Genomic DNA, 22,068 nt, shown 5'->3' with positions numbered 1-22,068 from the left:
AGAACCACTTCCAGACCTCCCATCCGTGGACCTATCCAAGTGGTTCTTAAAATGTCAAAATCCAGCTTGCATTCGCACCTCCACTGGTGGCTCATTCCTTTTTCCCATCGCTCTCTGTGTGAAGACATATCCCCACGATGTTCCCCGTCAGCCGATCTCTTCTCCAGTCCAACCAAGCAAACTGTGTGGTGGGGGGGGGGGGGGGGGGGGGGGTGGTGAACATGTCAACATTTCCCATTGCCATCGAGTTACAACACTTAGCAACAATTGTGGTGAAGAAGTCACTACTTGAAATACAATGTCGGGAGGTGTTCAGTCACGCACTTTGGGAGGAAAAAGATAAATGGGCAGACTATTTCCAAAATGGGGGGAAGAAGAATGAAAACACAACGGGACCTGTGAGTCGTTACGGACCAGCAGCAGATTCGTACCCAGGTCACTGGCACAGCTGTACTAAGAAGGCGAATGAAACCCTGGTGTCCCATTTCAAGAGGAAAAGAATATAAGAGCAGGGATATGATGTTGAGCCTTTATAAGGCCCTGGTGAGACCTCACATGGAGAGAATGGTGCACAATTTCAGGCACCTCATTTTAAGAAAGGATATGCTGACATTGGAGAGGTGATTGCAGGAGTGAAAGGGTTACATGAGGAGCATTTGACAGGTCTTGGCCTGTATTCATTGGAATTTAGGAGAATAGGGGTGGGGGGGGGGGGTGTCCTCATTGAAGCATTTTGAATGTTGAAAGGCGTGTACAGAGTATTTGGAGAAAGATTGTTTCCGTGGGAGAGTTGAATGCAACTTCAGGATTATAGACCATCCACTTAGAACAGAGATATGGAGGAATTTCTTTAACCAGAGGGGGGTGAATCTGTGGAATTTGTTGCCACAGGCGGTTGTGGAGGCCAGGTCATTGGGTGTTTTTTAAGGCAGAAGTTGATGGGTTCTTGATTAGCCAGGGCATCAAAGATTATGGAGAGAAGGCCGGGCAGTGGGGCTGAGTGGACAAATGGATCAGCTCATGATTAAATGGCGGGGCAGATTTGATGGGCTGAATGGCCTATTTCTGCTCCTAAATATATAATTTATTTCAAGTCATGTATTACACTCTATTTGTTTCCCTTGTAGAATGCAATCTTGGGGTTTTGATGAGCTGCACAGAACGTTTGTTGTGGTCTTTACGAAATAGTCCCAGGCATGCATTCCAGTCCTGTAACATCACCGCTCTAGAGCTGATCTCCTCGGCTAATCAACACCAGGTTCACTGGGAACCCAGCTTCAAACCAGATGAGACCATGTCTAGTTCAATGGCATCCAACCTTGGGAGAATGCAAACAATGCAAATGGAAGAGGCAGAGACCAAATCCCGAGGCAGGAGAGGATTATTTGTGGTTAACATTGATTGCTTTTTTTTAATACTTTAATTTTGTAGACAACATGTATCAAAAAAAATAATCATTACTTAAATACATAAATTGAAATTAAAAAAAAAATCAATGGTACAAGTTGTCCATATCTCCAAACAATCCCATCCCCCCTCCTCTCTCAACAAAGCCCCGAAGTAGAGAAAAGAACAAAAGAGAAGCAAGAAAAAGAGAGAAGGAACTGTGTATCCAGTTCATGGGGTCTGATTCCATTTCTTAACTAGATCTCTAATAGGGGAAAGTACCAGGTCGTGTCCACTGCGTTCTGCAAGTACGGCTGCCACCCCTGCAAAAACATGTACTTCTTCCTTAGATTGTAGGTAATTTTCTCCAGGGGAACACATCCAGGCATTTCGGCATTCCATCGGGCCTATATCCAGAAAGGAATCAGACTTCCAAGTAACAGCAATACATTTCCTGGCTACCACCAATGCAATTTTAATAAATTCTAATTGATGCTTGGAATGTCAAAAGGCTCCAATTTCTTCACCGCATCTAAAACATATATCCGAATCAATGGAATTTAATTTATCCAATTTCTGCAGGGTAAGATATAGCTTTGTTTTTTTTTGGTTTTTAAATTTTTTATTTTTCACACCATAAATCACATTAGCCATGATATACACTATTTCTTTTTCACACATATACAGTGACTTTTTCTCCCCCCCCCCCCTCCTCCCAAGCCACCCCCCCACCCCCCCCCTCTCATCCATTTTAGGTATACAATCTAGGTTGCATTAAGCCAGTCAGGACAATGTTGTCATTCAACAAAAATACACCAGAAATTCTACTGAGTCCATTCTTTTCTTTCCTTCTCCTTCCATCAACTTAGGTAATGTTTGTCCCCGGTAGGTTTTCGCTATTGTATTTAATGTAAGGCTCCCATACTTGTTCGAATATTTCAATATTATTTCTTAACCTATATGTTATTTTTTCTAATGGAATACATTTATTCATTTAAATTTAGTAGTTTCTTCCTTTTAATTTGGTTATGTATTCCATTAATATTTAAAGTCATATAGTTCAGCGTAGCCATTTTATATTTTGTTTATCTTCTCTTTCCGTTTTTCCATCATTACCTTTCCTCCTTTTCCATTTCTGTTTTCTTATTTTCAACTCTTTATAAGACAACATTCCTACAACATCCAACATTTTCCTTATTCTCCTATTTCTATCTTCTTTATCCCCAATCTCCCCTTCCCCTCCTGAGTTGTCCTATATCCCTTGTCGGACAACCACATCTCCCCTCTCCATTTGGATTTGCGAATGCACTCGCAAGCGTCAACTGATTTTGCAGTGACTGCTATTTCCCCCCACCCAGCCCCCCCAGAAAAGATTTCACTTTTCATATGTCACAAAGGTCACTCTTTTAATTCCCTCCTTATTCTCTCTATTCCATTACCTTCCCTTATTAATTCTTGTCTATACTATCTATATTTTCCTCTAAGTACAGATACATTCACGTATGCACATTGTCTCTATTCACTCTTATACCTCTTTACCCGCATACATATCAATCGTGATCATTTTTACTCTCATTACCCGTCTTCATCCCTCAGTCTATTTTTGTCTTTACCCACATACATATCAATCGTGATCATTTTTACTCTCATTACCTGTCTTCATCCCTCAGTCTATTTTTGTAATTGTTCTGCAAATTTTCGTGCTTCTTCTGGATCCGAGAATAGTCTGTTTTGTTGTCCTGGAATAAATATTTTCAATACCGCTGGATGCTTTAGTATAAATTTATACCCTTTCTTCCATAAAATCGCCTTTGCTGTATTGAACTCTTTTCTCTTCTTTAGGAGTTCAAAACTTATATCTGGATAAATGAAGATTTTTTGCCCTTTATACTCCAGTGGTTTGTTGCCCTCTCTTACTTTTTCCATTGTCTTCTCCAGTACCTTTTCTCTTGTAGTATATCTTAGGAATTTTACTACAATAGATCTTGGTTTTTGTTGTGGTTGTGGTTTAGAGGCCAATACTCTATGTGCCCTTTCTATTTCCATTTCTTGCTGTAGTTCTGGACATCCTAGGGTCTTAGGGATCCACTCTTTTATAAACTTCCTCATATTCTTGCCTTCTTCATCTTCCTTAAGGCCCACTATCTTTATGTTATTTCTTCTGTTATAATTTTCCATTGTATCTATTTTTTGAGCTAGTAGTTTTTGTGTCTCTTTAGTTTTTTTATTAGATTCCTCCAATTTCTTTTTTAAGTCTTCTACCTCCATTTCTGCTGCTACTACCCGCTCTTCCATCTTGTCCATTTTCTTTCCCATTTCTGATAAGGTCATATCTATTTTATTCATTTTCTCTTCTGTGTTGTTTATTCTTTTTCTTAAATCATTAAATTCCTGTGTTTGCCATTCTTTAAATGACTCCATGTATCCCTTAATAAGAGAAAGTACCTCCTTTATCTTGCCTTTCTTTTCTTCTTCTATTTCACTGTACTCTTCCTCTTCCTCTTCTTCTTCCTCTGGGTTGGCTATCTGTTGTTTCTTTGTTGCCCTTTCCTTCTCTTCTTTCTTGTTTCTATTGTCTTCTGTGGTCTCTTCTTGCTGCAGGTGTTCTGCAGCTGCTGTTGCCGGCTGTGGAGATCGACTCCCCAGCTGGTCCCCCCTCCCGTCGGTGTGTTTTTTTTCATGCGCGATTGCGCACTTTTGTAGTCCATTATTTACCGACCTGAGGGAGCGGGTTTCTCTCTCCGCAGCGGGCCTCTTCGGACAGGTAAGGCCTTCACCTTTTTCCTCCGTTGTCTTCTCTTCCTCTCTTCTTACCGTTGATTTTGATTTTTCTTTTTTTGTCGCCATCTTCTTTCCACCTTTATACTCACTTTTCTGTAACTTTTATTTCTGTGCCTTTGTGTTTTCCTTTGTTTTTCCCGACTTTTCTGGAGAGGGCTGGAGTTCACTGTCCGGCCACTACTCCATCACGTGACTCCTCAGGGTAAGATACAGCTGATGCAGAAAATTATACTGCACCTTACATTGTATTGGTCACGCAATCCTGGCATAAATCAGACCAATTCTCACCAATAATACTAATATTCAAGTCTGATTCCCATCTTTGTTTTGATTTATATAACTCCTGCTTAGCAGTGCCTGACTGGAGTAAGGAATATATTGCAGATGTAAACTTCCTTTCAAATCAGGATCTCCATTTCACTGCCCTCTGTTCAATCCTAATTCATCTCTGAAAAATGCTCTTCATTGAAAGTATCAAGACTATACTATTAAGAATATTATATTTAACCCTGATTGTTAACACACTTCTCTACTCCTAGGGCTGAGTATCAGCGATGTGAGTCGGATAAACCAGCAGAAAACCGAGGACAGGAAGTGCTCGGTAGTGAATGTCAATCCAGCCAATGCACGTCCGTACAACGATACGCCAGAAATACGGAAATACAAGAAACGCTTCAACTCCGAAATCCTCTGTGCTGCTTTGTGGGGTCAGTTGGGGACATTACTCCCTGTTCTTAATGTCTGGGTTTCTCCGTCTTGCAATCCTTTCACTTCGGATATTGTTGGAACTGAAAATCTCAGATTTTAAAATGGCAGAGACCGTTAAACCTGCAAGAAAGAGAACCATTGAAGTCGCTGATGTGCCTTGGTTTTCGAGGGATATTAGGGATCTGGTGAAGAAGAAGAGGGAGGAGAAAAGCAGGAAAGAAGCAAATTAGGTCCTTGAGGAGTATAGAAAATGCAAGAGAAAGCTTTAGAAAGAAATCAGGAGGGTTAAAAGAAGACGTGAGGCTGCTTTGGCAGACAAGGCGATTGGAAAATCCTAAGGGCTTCTACAGGTATATTCAGAGCAAAAGGATAGTGAAGGACAAAATTGGTCCTCTTGAAGATCAGAGTGGTTAGCGATATATGGAGCCAGAAGAGAAGGGGGAGATCTTAAAAATGTTTTTTTTTTGCATCTATGTTCACTCAAGAAACGGGCACAGGGTGAGTCAAACAAGCATTGAAATCATGGAACCTATACACCTATAAGGTGCTTGCCATGCTCCAGCAAATAAGGGTGGATAAATAACCAGGGCCTGACAGGGTATTCCCTCGGACCTTGGGGAAGTGAGTGCAGAAATTGCAGAGGCCCTGGCAGATATTTTTAAAATGTCCTTACCACGGATGAGGTGCCAGAGGATTGTGCGTTGCTTAAACGAGGCTCTAAAAATAATTCAAGAAATTATAGGCTGGTGAACGTGACATCAGTGGTAGGTAAGTTATAGGAAGGTGTTCTAAGAGATTGGATATTCAAGTATTTGGATGGACTGGGACTGATTAAGGAGAGTCAACCTGGCCTTGTATGTGGTGGGTCATATTAAACAAATTGAGGAGGTTACCAGGAAAATTGTTGAAGATGTCACTGTGGATGTTGTCTACACCAGCCATTCTCAACCTTTTTATGGCTATACTCCCCACTTAGGTCTCTGCTCAGTTTATGCTCCCTTCCCTGTGAAGCAGTCAAGATTAGTTTGTGTCTTCCGTACTTCTCTCCTGCTGACTACATAAAAAAGTGTGAAAAATATTCTATGATTTCTATCTGAGGCCCCACCCTTGAATGTGCTGCAGCTCCACTGAGAATGGTCAATCTATATCAATGATCTAGATGGTATGTGGTCAATTGAATCAGCAAGTTTACAGATGACACAAAAATTGGAGGTGCAGTGGAAAGAGAGGAAGGCTCTCAAAGCTTGCAGAGGGATCTGGACCAATTGGGAAAATGCTCTACAAATTGCCAGATGGAATTTAATGCAGTCAAGTATTAACTGAAGGACAAACCAAGGTAGACATCCACAGTAGGGCACTGAGGAGGGCAGTACAGATCTAGAAATACAGTTACATAATTCCCTGAAAGTGCATCATAGATAGATAGGGTTGTAAAGAGAGTTTTTGGGCACATTGGCCTTTCATATTGAGTATATTTAAGGTTTTATAGTAAAATTTTATAAGCCATTGGTGAGACCACATTTGGAGTATAGTGTACTGTTTTGTTCACCTGACTATAAGACGGATATCAACAAAATTGAAAGAGTGCAGAGGAAATTTAGAGGAATGTTGCTGGGACTTGAGGAACTGAGTTACAAAGATAGGTTAAACAGGTTAGGACTTTAATCCCTGGAGAGTAGAAGAATGAGGGGAGATTGGATAGAGGTTTACAAAATTATGATGTGTTTCGATAAATAAATGCAAGCAGGCTTTTTCCACTGAGGTTGGGAGAGATTAAAAACTAGAGGGCATGGGCTAAGTTTGAAAGGGGAAAGGTTTGGGGGTAACTTCTTCACACAGAGTGGTGGGAGTTTGGAACCAGCTGCCAGCCGAATTGGTGAATGAGGGCTCAATTTTGACATTTACTAAATGAACCTATGATGGGAGGTGGGGGGGGGTGGTTGGTATGGAGGGCTATTATCCAGGTACAAGTCAGTGGGATGAGGCAGCACAGTAGTTTGGCATGGACTGGAGGGGCCGAAGGACTTGTTTCTGTGTGGTAGTGTTCCAATTGCAGTGTACGATCAGGCTTGCAGGTGGAGTCCCCGTGATCCATTGGATGCTGTTTACCGCATTGAAAGAGATTTTTTTTCATGGTCTGAAATGGGTATTGTTGATCTGTGCTATTCCCCCCCCCTCCCCCCATACTCCTCTCTGTGAGCACTGGAGTATAGTGAATCGTTTCTCACGACATAGTGATGAATGATGTACTCAGACTAAGTATTGGGATCTCCTGTGAAGATTAAACTGCAGATTGTACAGCTGGTTCTCAGCAGGATACTTTTAGCTTTTAATTACATTCATATTTACCATGTGAAGAATAGGGTTGCGTTGCAAAGTGATCTTGATACTGGGCTGTGAAGATGCCAGGTTTTGTTCTAATCCACACCAGCATTGCTTTCACAGCTCCTTCTGTGTTCTAACCTTCGAGTGAAATTCGATTTGACACACAGGTTGCTGGAGGAACCCAGCAGGTCAGGGAGCATCTACGAAAGGCCACAGATGGTCACTAGTTCTCCAGCACCTGCAGTCTGTCCCGTTTACCTTGAATTTGATTCAACAATGTGAAGTCTCTCTCACCTCTGAGCTCCAGCGCAAACATGATTCTCACTGCCTGTGTGATTCGTGTGGCGGTCCTGTCACTCCATGCAGACCGTGTTCTTACCAAACCATTTCCCCTCCCACCCCCTCGATTTTAGTTGTCTGTCTGTTGTGGCATCAGATCTGCTGTAGCAGCCTGGGATTGACTCTGTGCACACGTTTTCCATCTATCCAAACGATATATTTTGCATCATAATTGATCGTGGTTAATTTCAGGAAACCATCTTGTCCTGTTGCCTGTGTCCACAAGTCGATAAGGAACCCCTCACATTAACCATCCGAGGCTCTCATTTTTATATTTTTATTTATTTGTACTGATGAAGACTTGTCCTGCATGCGTATGGTTTGTCTGTATGTGTGTTATGTCTGGTTGTTCGTCTGCGTGTTTTGCACTGAGGACCGGAGAACGCTGTTTAATCGGGTTGTACTTGTGCAATCGGATGACAATAAACATGACTTAACTTGAAGACATAGGAGAAATAGGCCATTCAGCCCATTGAGTCTGCCCCACCAGTCAATCATGAGCTGATCCATTGTCCCACAGCCCCACTGCACCACTGCCCGGCCTTCTCCCCATAACCTTTGATGCCCTGGCAAATCAAGAACCTATTGATCTCTGTCTTAAATACACCCAATGACCTGGCCTCCACAACCAGTTGTGGCAACAAATTCCACAGATTCACCACTTCTGGCTGAAGAAATTCCTCTGTATCTCTGCTCTAAGCAGATGCCCTTCAGTCCTGAAGTTGTGCCCGCTTGTCCTTGGGAAACAACCTTTCTACATCTGCTCTGTCCACGCTTTTCACCATTTGAAATGTTTCAGTGAGATCCTTCCCCCCAACTTATTTTTCAAAAATTTGAAGGAGTCCAGGCCAAGGCTTGTGAAACGTTCCTCATATGATATCCCTTTCATTCCCAGAATCAGCCTTGTGACCCTCCTTCGAACCCTCTCTAACATCAGCACATCTTATAGCACTCTTGCTTGTAAATAACAGTCAATGGAAACAAACCCTTTGCCCCACTAATACCTGCTGACCGAGCTCGCCTGTATTTGGTTCATATCCCTCCAAACCTTTCCTATCCAAGTGCCTGTCCTGATGTCTTTTGAACATTAAATTGTCCCTACATCTACCATTCATTCCATCTATGCTCTGTGAAGAAGATGCCCTTTTAAATCTTTCCTTACTCACCTTCAATCTGTGTTCTCTATTTTTAGACTCCCTTCCTCAGGTGAGAGGAAAAGGTTATGACTGTTTAAGTCCCTTGTAATTTTATAAACCCCAATACAATCATTTCCCCCCCCCTCCCCCCCCCCCCTCCCTTAGCCTCCTCCTCTCCAGGGAGAAAAGTCCCAGCCTACCGTGGCCTGCTGACACAAAGTCATCAACATCTGTAATAACCACAGGAAATATTCAGCGGATTAGGCAGCCTCCATGGAGAGAAAAGGGGAATTATTGAAGTTGATTACTTCTGCAAAACTTGGAAGTAATGTGTGATTTTGTATTAAATTTAAAACATAGAAATGCTAGAGGAACTTGTGGGTAGCATGGCCAGTGTGGCGGTTAGCATGGTTAGCCTAGCAGTTAGTTTAGGGTGGTATGGTTACAGCGCCAGCAACTTGGGTTCGAATCCAGCACTGTCTGTAAGGAGTTTTTAAGTTCTCCCCACGTCTGCCTGGATTTCCTCTGGGTGCCTCTTTCCTCACACTCTTCAAAATGTAGGTTAATTGGGTGGCCCAGGCTCCTGAGCCGGAAAGGCCTGTTTACCGTGCTGTATGTCTTAACTCAGCAGGTTTCGCAGATACAACTTTATCTCCCTTGGACGCCTCGAAAACCTCCTCCAGAATTTCTGTGTTTTCGCCACAGTCACAGATTTTGCAGACTTTCAAGTTTCATTCTTTCTATTAGAGTCACCCAGCTGTTGAAAATAACCAGTCAGAGCAACATTGGCTCAGATTGCCAGCCGTGGAAGGAAAAAAAATCGTTATGCATCTTGGCCAGCTGCCAAATTGAGCTGAAGTTAGACACACAGTTATATACAGCATGGTAACAGGCCTGGCTGGCCCACGAGCCATTCCGCCCAATTAACCTAAGGTCAGTCACACCAACTTTTTCCAAGCCGAGGGCCATGGTGGAGCAGTGGCAAATACTAAACAGCTAGTTTGTCTTGCCCAGCAGACATTAATCTCAATTAAAAAGAGGTACTCTCTGAGAAGGTTGACCATCTGTGGTTAACAAAGGAGGTCAAGCAGGATGATTGGCTTGGCTTCGCAGACGAAGATTTATGGAGGGGGTGAAAGTCCACATCAGCTGCAGGCTCGATTGTGGCTGACAAGTCCGATGCGGGACAGGCAGACACGGTTGCAACGGTTGCAGGGGAAAATTGGTTGGTTGGGGTTGGGTGTTGGGTTTTTCCTCCTTTGTCTTTTGTCAGTGAGGTGGGCTCTGCGGTCTTCTTCAAAGGAGGTTGCTGCCCGCTGAACTGTGAGGCGCCAAGATGCACGGTTTGAGGCGATATCAGCCCACTGGCGGTGGTCAATGTGGCAGGCAGCAAGAGATTTCTTTAGGCAGTCCTTGTACCTCTTCTTTGGTGCACCTCTGTCACGGTGGCCAGTGGAGAGCTCGCCAAATAACACGATCTTGGGAAGGCGATGGTCCTACATTCTGGAGATGTGACCCACCCAGCGCAGCTGGATCTTCAGCAGCATGGACCCGATGCTGTCGGCCTCTGCCATCTCGAGTACTTCGATGTTGGAGATGAAGTCGCTCCAATGAATTTTGAGGATGGAGCGGAGACAACGGTGGTGGAAGCGTTCTAGGAGCCGTAGGTGATGCCGGTAGAGGACCCATGATTCGGAGCCGAACAGGAGTGTGGGTATGACAACGGCTCTGTATACGCTAATCTTTGTGAGGTTTTTCAGTTGGTTGTTTTTCCAGACTCTTTTGTGTAGTCTTCCAAAGGCGCTATTTGCCTTGGAGAGTCTGTTGTCTATCTCATTGTCGATCCTTGCATCTGATGAAATGGTGCAGCCGAGATAGGTAAACTGGTTGACCGTTTTGAGTTTTGTGTGCCTGATGGAGATGTGGGGGGGCTGGTAGTCATGGTGGGGATATTTAATCACTAACAGTGTGAAAGAACAATTTCCTAAGCATGCATCAAATAAAGCGATGTTATTTAAAATGTAAGGAAACATTGAATTATATATTAAAAACAAATTTCTGATCAATGCACCCTAGGTCTCAACTAGTGGTAAGTTAGTGTAGTAGTTGTATTGCAACACCAGCAACCCCAGTTTTAATCCGCTGCTGTTTGTAGGAGTTCTCCCTGTGTCCGCATGGGTTCCAAAGACATACTGATATAGAGGTTTATTGGTCAACATTGGGCAGCAGGGCTCATGGGCCGGAAGGGCTTGTTACTGTGCAGTTTCTCTAAATTTAACAGAAAGGCTAAAGGTTGCAGAGATGCTTTAAATAAGTCTGAAGATTCCATTCATTGTAAAGGCAAACAAAAATATCACCATATAATCCAAAACCATTATCACACCAAAGGGGGAAGGCCCATCACAGGTTGGCAATCTCATGTTAGTGAAGTTTGCTCTACTTATTTCCCAGAAATACACTGCACATTGTCATTGCAAGCTGGATGACGGAGATGTGGAGGGATTTCTTCAGCCAGAGGGCGGTGAATCTGTGGAATTTGTCGCCACAGGCAGTTGTGGAGTCTGGGTTATTGGGTGCATTTAAGAGAGAGGTTTACAGGTTGTTGATCAGCCAGGGCACCAAACATTATGGGGAGATTTCAGAACAAATGCCAGCTGCACCAGATTTAAGCCCACCCAAATTGTGCTGCTGTATCCACCCCCTTACAGTTGCGCTGCCATATCTCTCTCTCTCTCTCTCCCCCCCTCCCTCCCTCCCTCCCGTCGCTATACCAGCACCAGAAAAAAAATGCCAGTTTTTGGAGCTTTCCAGATTTTAGATGTCCGGATAAAAGATTGTGTACAAGGATTTCACTCGTGTATTTCAACAGCACCTCGTGCCTTAATGTCATTTTGATTTAGACGTACAGCACAATAACAGGGCCCTTCCAGCCCACAAGCCCGTGCCCCCCAAATACCCCAATTAACCTTCAACCCTCCATACATTTTTGAAGGGAGGGAGGACACCAGAGAACCCAGAGGAAACCCATGCAGGCATAGGAAGAATGTACAAACTCCTGACAGACACCGGTAGATTTGAACCTGGGTCACTGGTACTGTAATAGCGTCGCGCTAATTGTGCCACCCGTGTATTCTGAAATGTTATTAATATTGAAATCATGGCATTCATTTCACATAAAGCAAGATCCACAGAGGACAGTGCACAGGTAGCTACTAAATTCCAGGGATCAATGTTCACCAGATCATTTGGAAGAATTCCTCCTGCTGTTTAGAGTAACACCATTTGCATCCATCTGAGGGGAAGATCGGGCCTTTGTTCGACGTACAATCCCCCATGGACTCTTCTCGTGCTCAGAACAGGATCAGGAATGTCAGCCAATCGTTTCTCCCTGAGCCAGTTGAACGAGGAGGTCCCTGATGTACATTAAATCCAGTCTTTGTGTACGTTAGGAGAGGGTTGCTGTGCGCGCCTTCCCACAAATGATCATGGGCATTGGACGAGTACCATAACCCTTGGCGATGATGTAGAGCAGAAGTGGCCAAACTGCGGCTCTGAAGAGAATGTGCAGCTTGCGGAAGTGCTTTGGCTGTGTAGTGTGAGTGGGCTTGGCTTGCGTTCAGGTGATTGTGACTGTGTTGCGGAGTGTAAGTGTGATCCAGGCCGCCCGCCCATCCAAGCTCCCAACGCCTCGAACAACGTAGTTAATTACCGCGGTCAAGAGTAGTTTACATGTAGTAGACAGCACCTAATTTTACCCTAAAAATTACAGGAGTGTATGTGGTATGAGTACATTTTGATTATTGAAACTAATGGAAATTAGCAGTTTAAAAACTACATTCATTAATAAATATTATTACATACATATATTTCTGAGCATTTATATAATTTTTTTGTAACAAAATATGCATGTGAGAGTAAACTTGTATGTAATTTTTTTTCATGTCGAACATCTGAAGTTTATTGTATGTGGCTCTTGCGTTTAGCAAATTTGGCTACCCCTGGAGTAGAAGAAGTAAGAGTATACAAGTGAGGTGCTCCCCTTCCCGTGACACCAGATGGAAGTTGAAATGAGGCTTCCATCTATTGATTGGTCCCATCTTAAATCTATGGTATTCATTTGGAGTAGAACGTTGCTGTGGAAAAATTCTTGGGGGAATTCGTGAATTTCTGCAAGGGGCCATTGAAAATGAGATTCTCTCTCCGCGCATCATCCATTCTCTTTTCACCCCTGTTGCTCTGCCCAGATGAGACAGGAAACACACTGAAAGATCCCTCCCATCCCAGATACACTCTCTTCTCTCTCCTCATTAAGAAAGCTTCAGAGTGAAAGGGCACATCAACAAGCTTAAAGATGGTTTCTTCCCTGCAGCCATCAGGATCCTGAATGAGCGTCGAACATAACAGCACAGTACAGGCCCTTCAGCCCACGATATTGTGCCGACCCATATATATACCATACCAAAACAAAACTAAACCCTTCCTGCATCATAATCCTCTATTTTCCTTTGATCTATGTGCCTGTCTAAGAGTCTCTTAAATGTTCCAGCCTTCCCCATCACCCCTGGCAATGCATTCCAGACACCCACTACTCTCTGTAAAAAAAAAACATATCCCTGATGTTTCCTCTAAACTTTCCTCCCTTCACTTTTAACTGATGTTTTCTGGTGTTTGCCGCTCTTGCCCTGGGAAGCAGGTGCTGACTGTCTGCCTTATCTATGCTTCACCATGAACCCCACACTGTGCTCTCTCTAACGCTGCCCTTGCTTGGTGCTAACCGATCTTTTCATTGCAGACCCTATACTCTGTAATTATGCTCATTACACGGCTCTTGATCGACTTGCAGAAGAACCCTTCTCACTGTACTCAGTATTTCTGACAGTTAAACGAAACTTTCTCTGTGTCCTTGGTGTGTACCTGTGGTTTACTTTTCAATTTAAATTTAGATGTACAGGCCCTACCACCCCACAAGCCCGTGCTGCCCAAATACTCCAATTAACCTATATCCCTCTGTACATTATTAAGGGTGGAAGGAAATCCACATGGACATGGGGAGAACTCCTTGCAGGCCATGGCGGATTCAAGCCCAGGTTGCTGCTGTGGTAGGGCTATCGTGAGCCTTGTTCACCTTGTATTTTGTGCTCGGCATCACAGGTGTGAATCTGCTGGTGGGAACGGAAAACGGGCTCATGCTACTAGACCGAAGCGGCCAAGGCAAAGTGTACAGCCTCATCAGTCGCCGCCGCTTCCAGCAGATGGACGTCTTGGAAGGGTTAAACCTCCTCATCACCATATCAGGTAGGGATGTGGATAACAAATTATAACACCAAGTAGAAAAGGTGTGTCAGAAGGGCAATGTTATGGTCACGCAAGTAGATCGGGAATACCAGAATGGGACTGGATCTCAAGAGAGAGTTTTTGTAGAAAACCTACAAGACGGCTTTTTAGAGCAGCTTGTTGATGAGCCCACTCGGGGATCGGCTGCACTGAATTGGATGTAGAAAAATGCACCTGAAGTGATGAGAGAGCTGAAGGTTAAGGAACCATTAGGGAAGCACAATATCGACTGAGATCAATTTGAGATTTAATGAGGGGAAACTAAAGTCAGATGTATCGGTGATTCAGGGGAGTCGAAGGAATTACAGTGGCAGTGGAAGGGGGCACTCGTTAGGAAGACGGCAGAGCAGCAACGGATGGAGTGTGTGCAAGAAATGAGGAAGGTGCAGGATGCAATACAGACCAAACAAGAGAAAATGTTCAAGTGGAAAGATGTCACAAAAGTGGCTGACAAGGGAAATCAAAGCCAGCGTGAAAGCAAAAGAGAGGGAATACAAGGAAGCAAAAATTAATGGGAAGATAGAGAATTGGAAAGTTACAGAAGATAACGAAAAACTCATAAGGAGGGAAAATATGAAGTAGGCAAGGAAATAATATCAAAAAGGATACAAAAAGCCTCCAAGTATAAAAAGAACAAAAGAGAAGATATAGGCCCACTAGAAAATGATGCTGAAGAAATAATGGAGACAAGGAGATGGTAGAGGAACAAAATAAGGAAATGAGTAAGGCGTTGTCTTAAAAAAGCAGCCACTATCCGCAAAGTCCCACCACCACCCAGACTCTGCCCTCTTCACTCTGCTACCATTGGGAGCCTAAAATGCACTCGGCAGCACAAGGATGGCTTCTTTCCCTCCGCCATCAGAATCCTGAATTATCAATGAACCACAGACACGGCCTCACTTTTCCACACGATTATTATTATTTTTTTAATAGTAATGTCGTAAGATGGTGATAATATGTATGTTTGCCCTGTGATACGGCCACAAAAAACAAATTTTATGACTTGTTCATGACAGTAAATCCGACTTGAAAGACTCAAGCAGTGTGCCGGGTATCGAAGGGCACCAGCCCAAAACTCAGCACCACACCAAAACCTAATCCCAACCCCACACCAAAACCTAAACCCAACCCCACACCAAAACCTAAACCCAACCCCACACCCAACCCTAAACACACCCCACACCAAACCCTAAACTCAACACCACAACTAACCCTAAACCCAACCCCACACCAAACCCTCAACCCAACCCAAATCCCAACCCAAAACCCAACCCCACATCCAAACCTAAACTCAACACGACACCCAACCCTAAACACACCCCACACCATAACCTAAACCCAACCCCACACCCAACCCTAAACACACCCCACACCAAAACCTAAACCCAACCCTAAACAAACCCCACACCAAAACCTAAACCCAACCCCACACCCAACCCTAAACACACCCCACACCTAAACCTAAACCCAACCCTAAACACACCCCACACCAAAACCTAAACCCAACCCTAAACATATCCCACACCAAAACCTAAACCCAACCCCACACCCAACCCTAAACACACCCCACACCAAAACCTAAACCCACCCCACACCCAACCCAAAACCCAACCACACACCAAAACATAAACCCAACCCAACACCAAAACCTAAACCCAACCCCACACCCAACCCGAAACACACCCAACACCAAAACCTAAACCCAACCCTACACCCAACCCTAAACACACCCCACACCAAAACCTAAACACACCCCACACCCAACCCTAAACCCAACCCCACACCAAAACCTAAACCCAACCCCACACCAAAACCTAAACCCAACCCTAAACACACCCCAGACCAAAACCTAAACCCAACCCTAAACACACCCCACACCAAAACCTAAACCCAACCCTAAATACACCCCACACCAAAATCTAAACCCAACCCTAAACACACCCCACACCAAAACCTAAACCCAACCCCACACCCAACCCTAAACCCAACCCCACACCAAAACCTAAACCCAACCCCACACCCAACCCTAAACCCAAGCCCACACCAAAACCTAAACCCAACCCCACACCAAAACCTAAACCCAACCCCACACCAAAACCTAAACCCATCCCCACACCTAACCCTAAACCCAACCCCACACCCAACCCTAAACACACCCCCATCCATGGTGGGACCTACTAAAGAACAGAAATAGTGTCACCCACTTTACAGAGGATAGAAACCTGCTCCTGGGTGTATGAAGACACAGCAACTACGGAAAAGGAAGTCAGGCACTGATCCGACTAAGAGCCAGGGACAGCTCCAGGGTAATCACAGCATGGGCCAAAGAGACTGTGAACACAAGAGAGATGGTTATCCCACTGCCCGCATATGGCCAATAAATTGCTCTGTACGTAGAATGCACATCTAAGGTTCAACACCAGGAGGCGATGCCATTTTGAACAACTCCGAGGCTCTTTTAAATTAAATATACAAGCAGCAGTTACAGAAATGGCTACTGTAATATGTGAGCCCATCAATAAACTACTGTAATGTCAACAGTTAAACTGTTCAGTAGTGAAGTACAGTTATTTTGATAGAAAATGAATTTTCAATGACACAGGGTTTTTTGATCTCTCTTACAGTGTAACTGATCGAAAACCACCAAGCTTAATGTCGTTTGGCCAGTGACTCCTTGCATTTTTCTGTGTGTGGCCCATATCCAAAAATGTTTGGCCGCCCCTGCACTCACTACTCTGCCAACTGTACCAACCTTGATACAGTAGAAAAGGATTCACAGTTGTAGTTAGGGCAGAAAGCAATGGTGCTATTAGAGTGCACCCAGGTCTTCAGTCTGGAGTAGGGGTTATTGTTTGGGTGATAGAGAGAAGTTCAAGAGCCTGATCAATGCTGGAAATAATAACTGTATTTGAACCAAGAGGTGCTAGGTTTCTACACTAGAACATGGAGCTATCAAAGACACCAGCTGACACTCAATTATCTCCAAATTCTCTATCCATGTTGTGATGTTTCTTTTTATTGTAATAAAGAAACGGGTTCTTTTAAAACAACTATATTCGCTATAAGACTCAAGACCGTGTGGAGGCATCCGTCTTGAATCCAACCCAAGTTGCCACAAACTAGTCGCCGGCTCCCTCTAGTGGTCAGGAGCATCACTAGCATGCTGTCATTACACACACAGGATATGGCAGATGGGACGAGTGTGGATGGGCCATTTTAGTCAGCATGGGCGAGTCAGACCGAAAGGCCTTCCCCTCTCCGTGACTCTGATGTGCACCTTCTGTCCAGAGTGATTGAATAGGAGTTCTGAACCCCAGCTTTGACCCCTGTTGGGTGAGCTGTTGAACGACACAGCTGCGGGGGAGTAGATGCTTATAGATGCAGATGGGAGCCTCGAGGTTAATGGCCTCTGTTCCATCCATGTTGTGAGGAAAGAGAAAGAGGGCAACCATTTTTTTCCTTCGATTAAAAAGCTGGCAGCATTGAATGGGCTTGTTACTCTGTTCTTTGATGTCTCACTCAGGGAAACGGAACAAGTTACGTGTGTACTATTTGTCCTGGTTGAGGAACAAGATTCTACACAATGACCCAGAAGTGGAAAAGAAGCAGGGCTGGACCACAGTGGGTGATATGGAGGGCTGCGTGCACTACAAAGTGGGTAAGTGAGGAAACTATGGTCTCCGAGCCTCTCTTGTCCAGAAAGAGTGTGTCACGGCTTTGTTAGATAACGGTGAACGAAGTGGTTTCTGGCGTCAGCCGTGCAGGTTGGGGATACTGCCTTAGATTACTGACTCCATTTGGATGTTGTGCACCAGCCAGTGGTTCTCCCCAGGAACTTGCTACAAATTTGAAGGTTTGTGAAAGCATTCAATACGGGTGAGGACACTCATCGTCTCTGAAAGGACTCTCCTTTGCTTTTTTTTCTCCTATTTCAAGGTGCAATACTCATGGCTACTCTTTGCCTTTACAAAAGAGTTGAAATATGTCATGTATATTACTGCAGAACATTACAGCTCAAAAAACAGGCTCTTGAACCCTTCTAGTCTGTGCCAAACTACCATTCTGCCAAACCCCACTGAGCTACATACCTTCCCATCCATGCTTTCTACACTAGTGATTCCCAAAGTGGGCTCTGCCGCCCCCGGGGGGGGGGGGGGGTGGAAAGATCCAAGGAGCAGTGAGGGAACAGGGGGAGATGAGAGAAAAGGGGGCAGTCCGAACATTCCATCTTGTTATTATTCGCTGCTGCAAAGTTGAATGAAGAATCCAGTGCAGTAATTTCCTGGCCAGATTCGGGATGGCCGTAGTGAGCAAAAGAAAAGGCGACCAGGCATTCTGGCGAGATATGCTCTCAGTGGCCGCTATGTTGTACTGGCATCACTAGCTCCAACTCAGCACCAACCGCCCCTATTAATCCACCCCCTCCAGTAATGCCACTAAAACGCCACACACCTCTCAGCGCCACCACTAATCTCCCCCCAGTGCTGCAAGTGAACCCCTCCGACTCCGCTCAGTGCCACCACTAATCCCCCCCCCAACGCGGCCACTAAAACACCACCCCGCTCAGCGCCACCACTAATCATCCCAGCGCTGCCACTAAACCCCTCACCCCGCAGAGCGCTGCAATTAATCCGACCAGCAATTCCACTAAACCCCCCACCTCACTCAGCGTCACCACTAATAACCCCAGCACTGACACTAAACCCACCATCCTGCTGAGCACGACTACTAATCCCCCACAGCGCTGCCACTAAACCCCCCACCTCACTCAGCTGCACGACTAATCCCCCCAGCATTGCCACTAAACCACCCACCTTACTCAGCGCCACCACTAATTCCCCCAGCGCTGCCACTAAACACCCCACCCCGCTCAGCTCCACTACTAATCCCCCCCCAGTGATGCCACTAAACACCCCCACCTCACTCAGCGCCACCACTAATCCCCCCAGTTCTTCCACTAAACCCCCCCACCCCATTCAGTGCCACCACTAATCCCCACAGCACTTCCACTAAACCCCCAACCCCACTCAGCACCACCACTAATCCCCCCAGCGCTGCCACTAAACCCCCCACCTCACTCAGCTCCAACACTAATGCCCCCAGCGCAGCCACTAAACAACCCCACCCAACTCAGCACCAACACTAATCCCCCCCAGGGATGCCACTAAACCCACACACCTCGCTCAGCGCCACCACTAATACCCCCCCAGCACTTCCACTAAACCCTCCCACCCCACTCAGCGCCACCACCAATCCTCCCAACACTGCCACTAAACCACCCACCCTGCTCAATGCCGCAACTAACCTCCCTCAGCGCTGCCAATAAACCCCCCAACCCACTCAGCGCCACCACTAATCCACCACAGCGTTGCCACTAAACCACCCACCCCACTCAGCTCCACCACTAATCCCGCCAGCGCTGCCACTAAACCCCCCACCTCGCTCAGCGCTACCACTAATCCACCAAAGCGCTGCCACTAAATACCCCACCCCACTCAGCTCCACTACTAATCCCCCCAGCACTTGCACAATACCCCACCACCCCACTCAGCTCCACCACTAGTCCCCCCAAGTACAGCCACTAAAACCCCACCCCACTCAGCACCACCACTAATCCCCACAGCGCTGCCACTAAACCCCTCCACCTCACTCAGCGCTCCCAATAAACCCCCCACCAAACTCAGCACCACCACTAATACCCCAGAGCGCTGCCACTAAAAACCCCACCTCGATCAATGCCACCACTAACCCCCCAGCACTTCCACTAAACGCCCGAGCCCACTCAGCGCCACCACTAATCCCCCCAGCGCTCCCACTAAACCCCCCACCTCGCTCAGCCCCACCACTAATGCTCCCAGTGCTGCCAGTAAACCGCCCCACCCAACTCAGCGCCACCACTAATCCCCCCCAACACTGCCACTAAACCCCCCACCCTGCTCAATGCTGCCACTAACCTCCCTCAGCGCTGCCAATAAACCCGCCACCCCACTCAGCGCCACCACTAATCCCCCACAGCGTTGCCACTAACCCACCCACCCCACTCAGCTACACCACTAATGCCCCCAGCGCAGCAACTAAACCCCCCACCTCACTCACCGCCACCATAAATCCCCCCCCAGCATTTCCACTAAACCACGCAACCCACTCAGCGCCACCACTAATACCCCCAGCAATTCCACTAAACCCACCCACCCAATCTCAGCACCACCACTAATCCCCCCAGCGCTGCCACTAAACCCCCCCACCCAGCTCAATGCCGCCACTAACCTCCCTCAGCGCTGCCAATAAACCCCCCAGCACACACCGCGCCACCACTAACACCACCCACAGCGCTCCCACTAAACCCCCCAACCCACTCAGCGACACCACTAATCCCCCCCAGCACTATCAATAAACCCCCCACCCTGCTCAGCGCCACTAGTAATACCCCCACAGCGCTCCCACTGAACCCCCGCAACCCCGCTCAGCTCCACCGCTAATCCACCCCAGCACTTCCAATAAACAGCCCACGCCGCTCAGCGCCACTACTAATCCGCCCCAGCGCTGCCACTAAACCACCCCTCCTCACTCACCTCCACCACTAATCCCCCCACCACTTCCACTAAACCCCCCACCCCACAGCGCCACCACTACTCCCCACAGCGCTGCCTCTAAACTCCCCCACCCCGCTCAGCCCCACCACTAATCCCCCCAACGCTGCCACTAAACCCCCCCAACCTCACTCAGCGGCACCACTAATGCCTCCCAGCGTTGCCACTAAACCCCCTCACCCCACTCAGCGCCACCACTAATCCCCCCAGCACTTCCACTAAACGCCCCACCCCACTCAGCACCACCACTAATCACCCCCCAACACTTCCACTAAACCCCCCACCCCACTCAGAGCCACCACTAATCCCCCCAACACTGCCACTAAACCCCCCACCCCACTCAGCTCCACCACTAATCATCCCAGCACTTCCACTATACCCCCGACCCCACTCAGCGCCACCATTAATCCCCCCAGCGCTGCCACTAAACCCCCCACCTCACTCAGCTCTATCACTAATGCCCCCAGCTCTGTCACTAAACCCTCCCACCCAACTCAGCACCACCACTAATCCCCCCCAACACTTCCAATAAACCCCGCACCCCACTCAGCTCCACTACTAATCTCATCCAGCGTTACAACTAAACCCCCCACCTCGCTCAGCACCACCACTAATCCCCCCCAAGACTACCACAAAACCCCCCCCCACCAAACTCAGTACCACCACTAATGCCTCCCAGCGTTGCCACTAAACCCTCCCACCCCACTCAGTGCCGCCACTAATCCCCCCAGCGCTGTCATTAAACACCTCACCCTGCTCAATGCCGCCACTAACCTCCCTCAGCGCTGCCAATAAACCCCGCACCCAACTGAGCACCACCACTAATCCCCCCCCGCACAGCCACTAAACCCCCCAACCTCATTCAGCGCCACCACTAACCCCCCCCAGCACTTGCACTAAACCCCCCCCACCCCACTCAGCACCACCACTAATCCCCCCCAGCGCTGCCACTAAACCCCCCTACCTCACTCAGTGCCACCACTAATGCCCCCAGCGCTGCCACTAAACACCCCCACCTCGCTCAGCGCCACCACTAATCCCCCCAGCACTTCCACTAAATACCCCACCCCACTCAGCACCACCACTAATCCCCCCAGCGCTGCCACTAAACCCCCCTACCTCGCTCAGCGCCACCACTAATCCCCCCCAACACTTCCACTAAACCCCCCACCCAACTCAGCACCACCACTAATCCCCCCCAGGTCTGCCACTAAACCCACAAACCTCGCTCAGCGCCACCACTAATACCCCCCAGCACTTCCACTAAACCCTCCCACTCCACTCAGCACCACCACTAATCCCCCCAGCGCTGCCACTAAACCCCCCACCTCACTCAGCTCCAACACTAATGCCCCCAGCGCAGCCACTAAACACCCCCACCCAACTCAGCACCAACACTAATCCCCCCCAGGGATGCCACTAAACCCACACACCTCGCTCAGCGCCACCACTAATACCCCCCCAGCACT

General features: G+C 46.9%; 1 protein-coding gene across 4 annotated transcripts in view; it reads left to right on the top strand.

Moving 5' to 3' along the window:
• LOC138755002 (misshapen-like kinase 1) overlaps positions 1-22,068 on the top strand; it is a 406,606-nt gene that overhangs the window by 276,754 nt on the left and 107,784 nt on the right. For all 4 annotated transcript variants that reach the window (XR_011351978.1, XM_069920129.1, XM_069920126.1 and 1 more), the window contains 3 exons: positions 4,707-4,874; positions 13,827-13,970; positions 17,533-17,667. Coding sequence is in view for 3 of the 4 variants with exons in the window: in XM_069920129.1 (XP_069776230.1) it covers positions 4,707-4,874; positions 13,827-13,970; positions 17,533-17,667 (447 nt within the window). In the remaining variant the exon portion in view is untranslated. The remainder of the gene's footprint in view (positions 1-4,706; positions 4,875-13,826; positions 13,971-17,532; positions 17,668-22,068) is intronic.

This window comes from Narcine bancroftii, chromosome 2 (genome assembly GCF_036971445.1).
Source record: "Narcine bancroftii isolate sNarBan1 chromosome 2, sNarBan1.hap1, whole genome shotgun sequence".
Taxonomy (NCBI): Eukaryota; Metazoa; Chordata; class Chondrichthyes; order Torpediniformes; family Narcinidae; genus Narcine; species Narcine bancroftii.
This window is presented reverse-complemented; position numbering and strand designations above follow the sequence as displayed.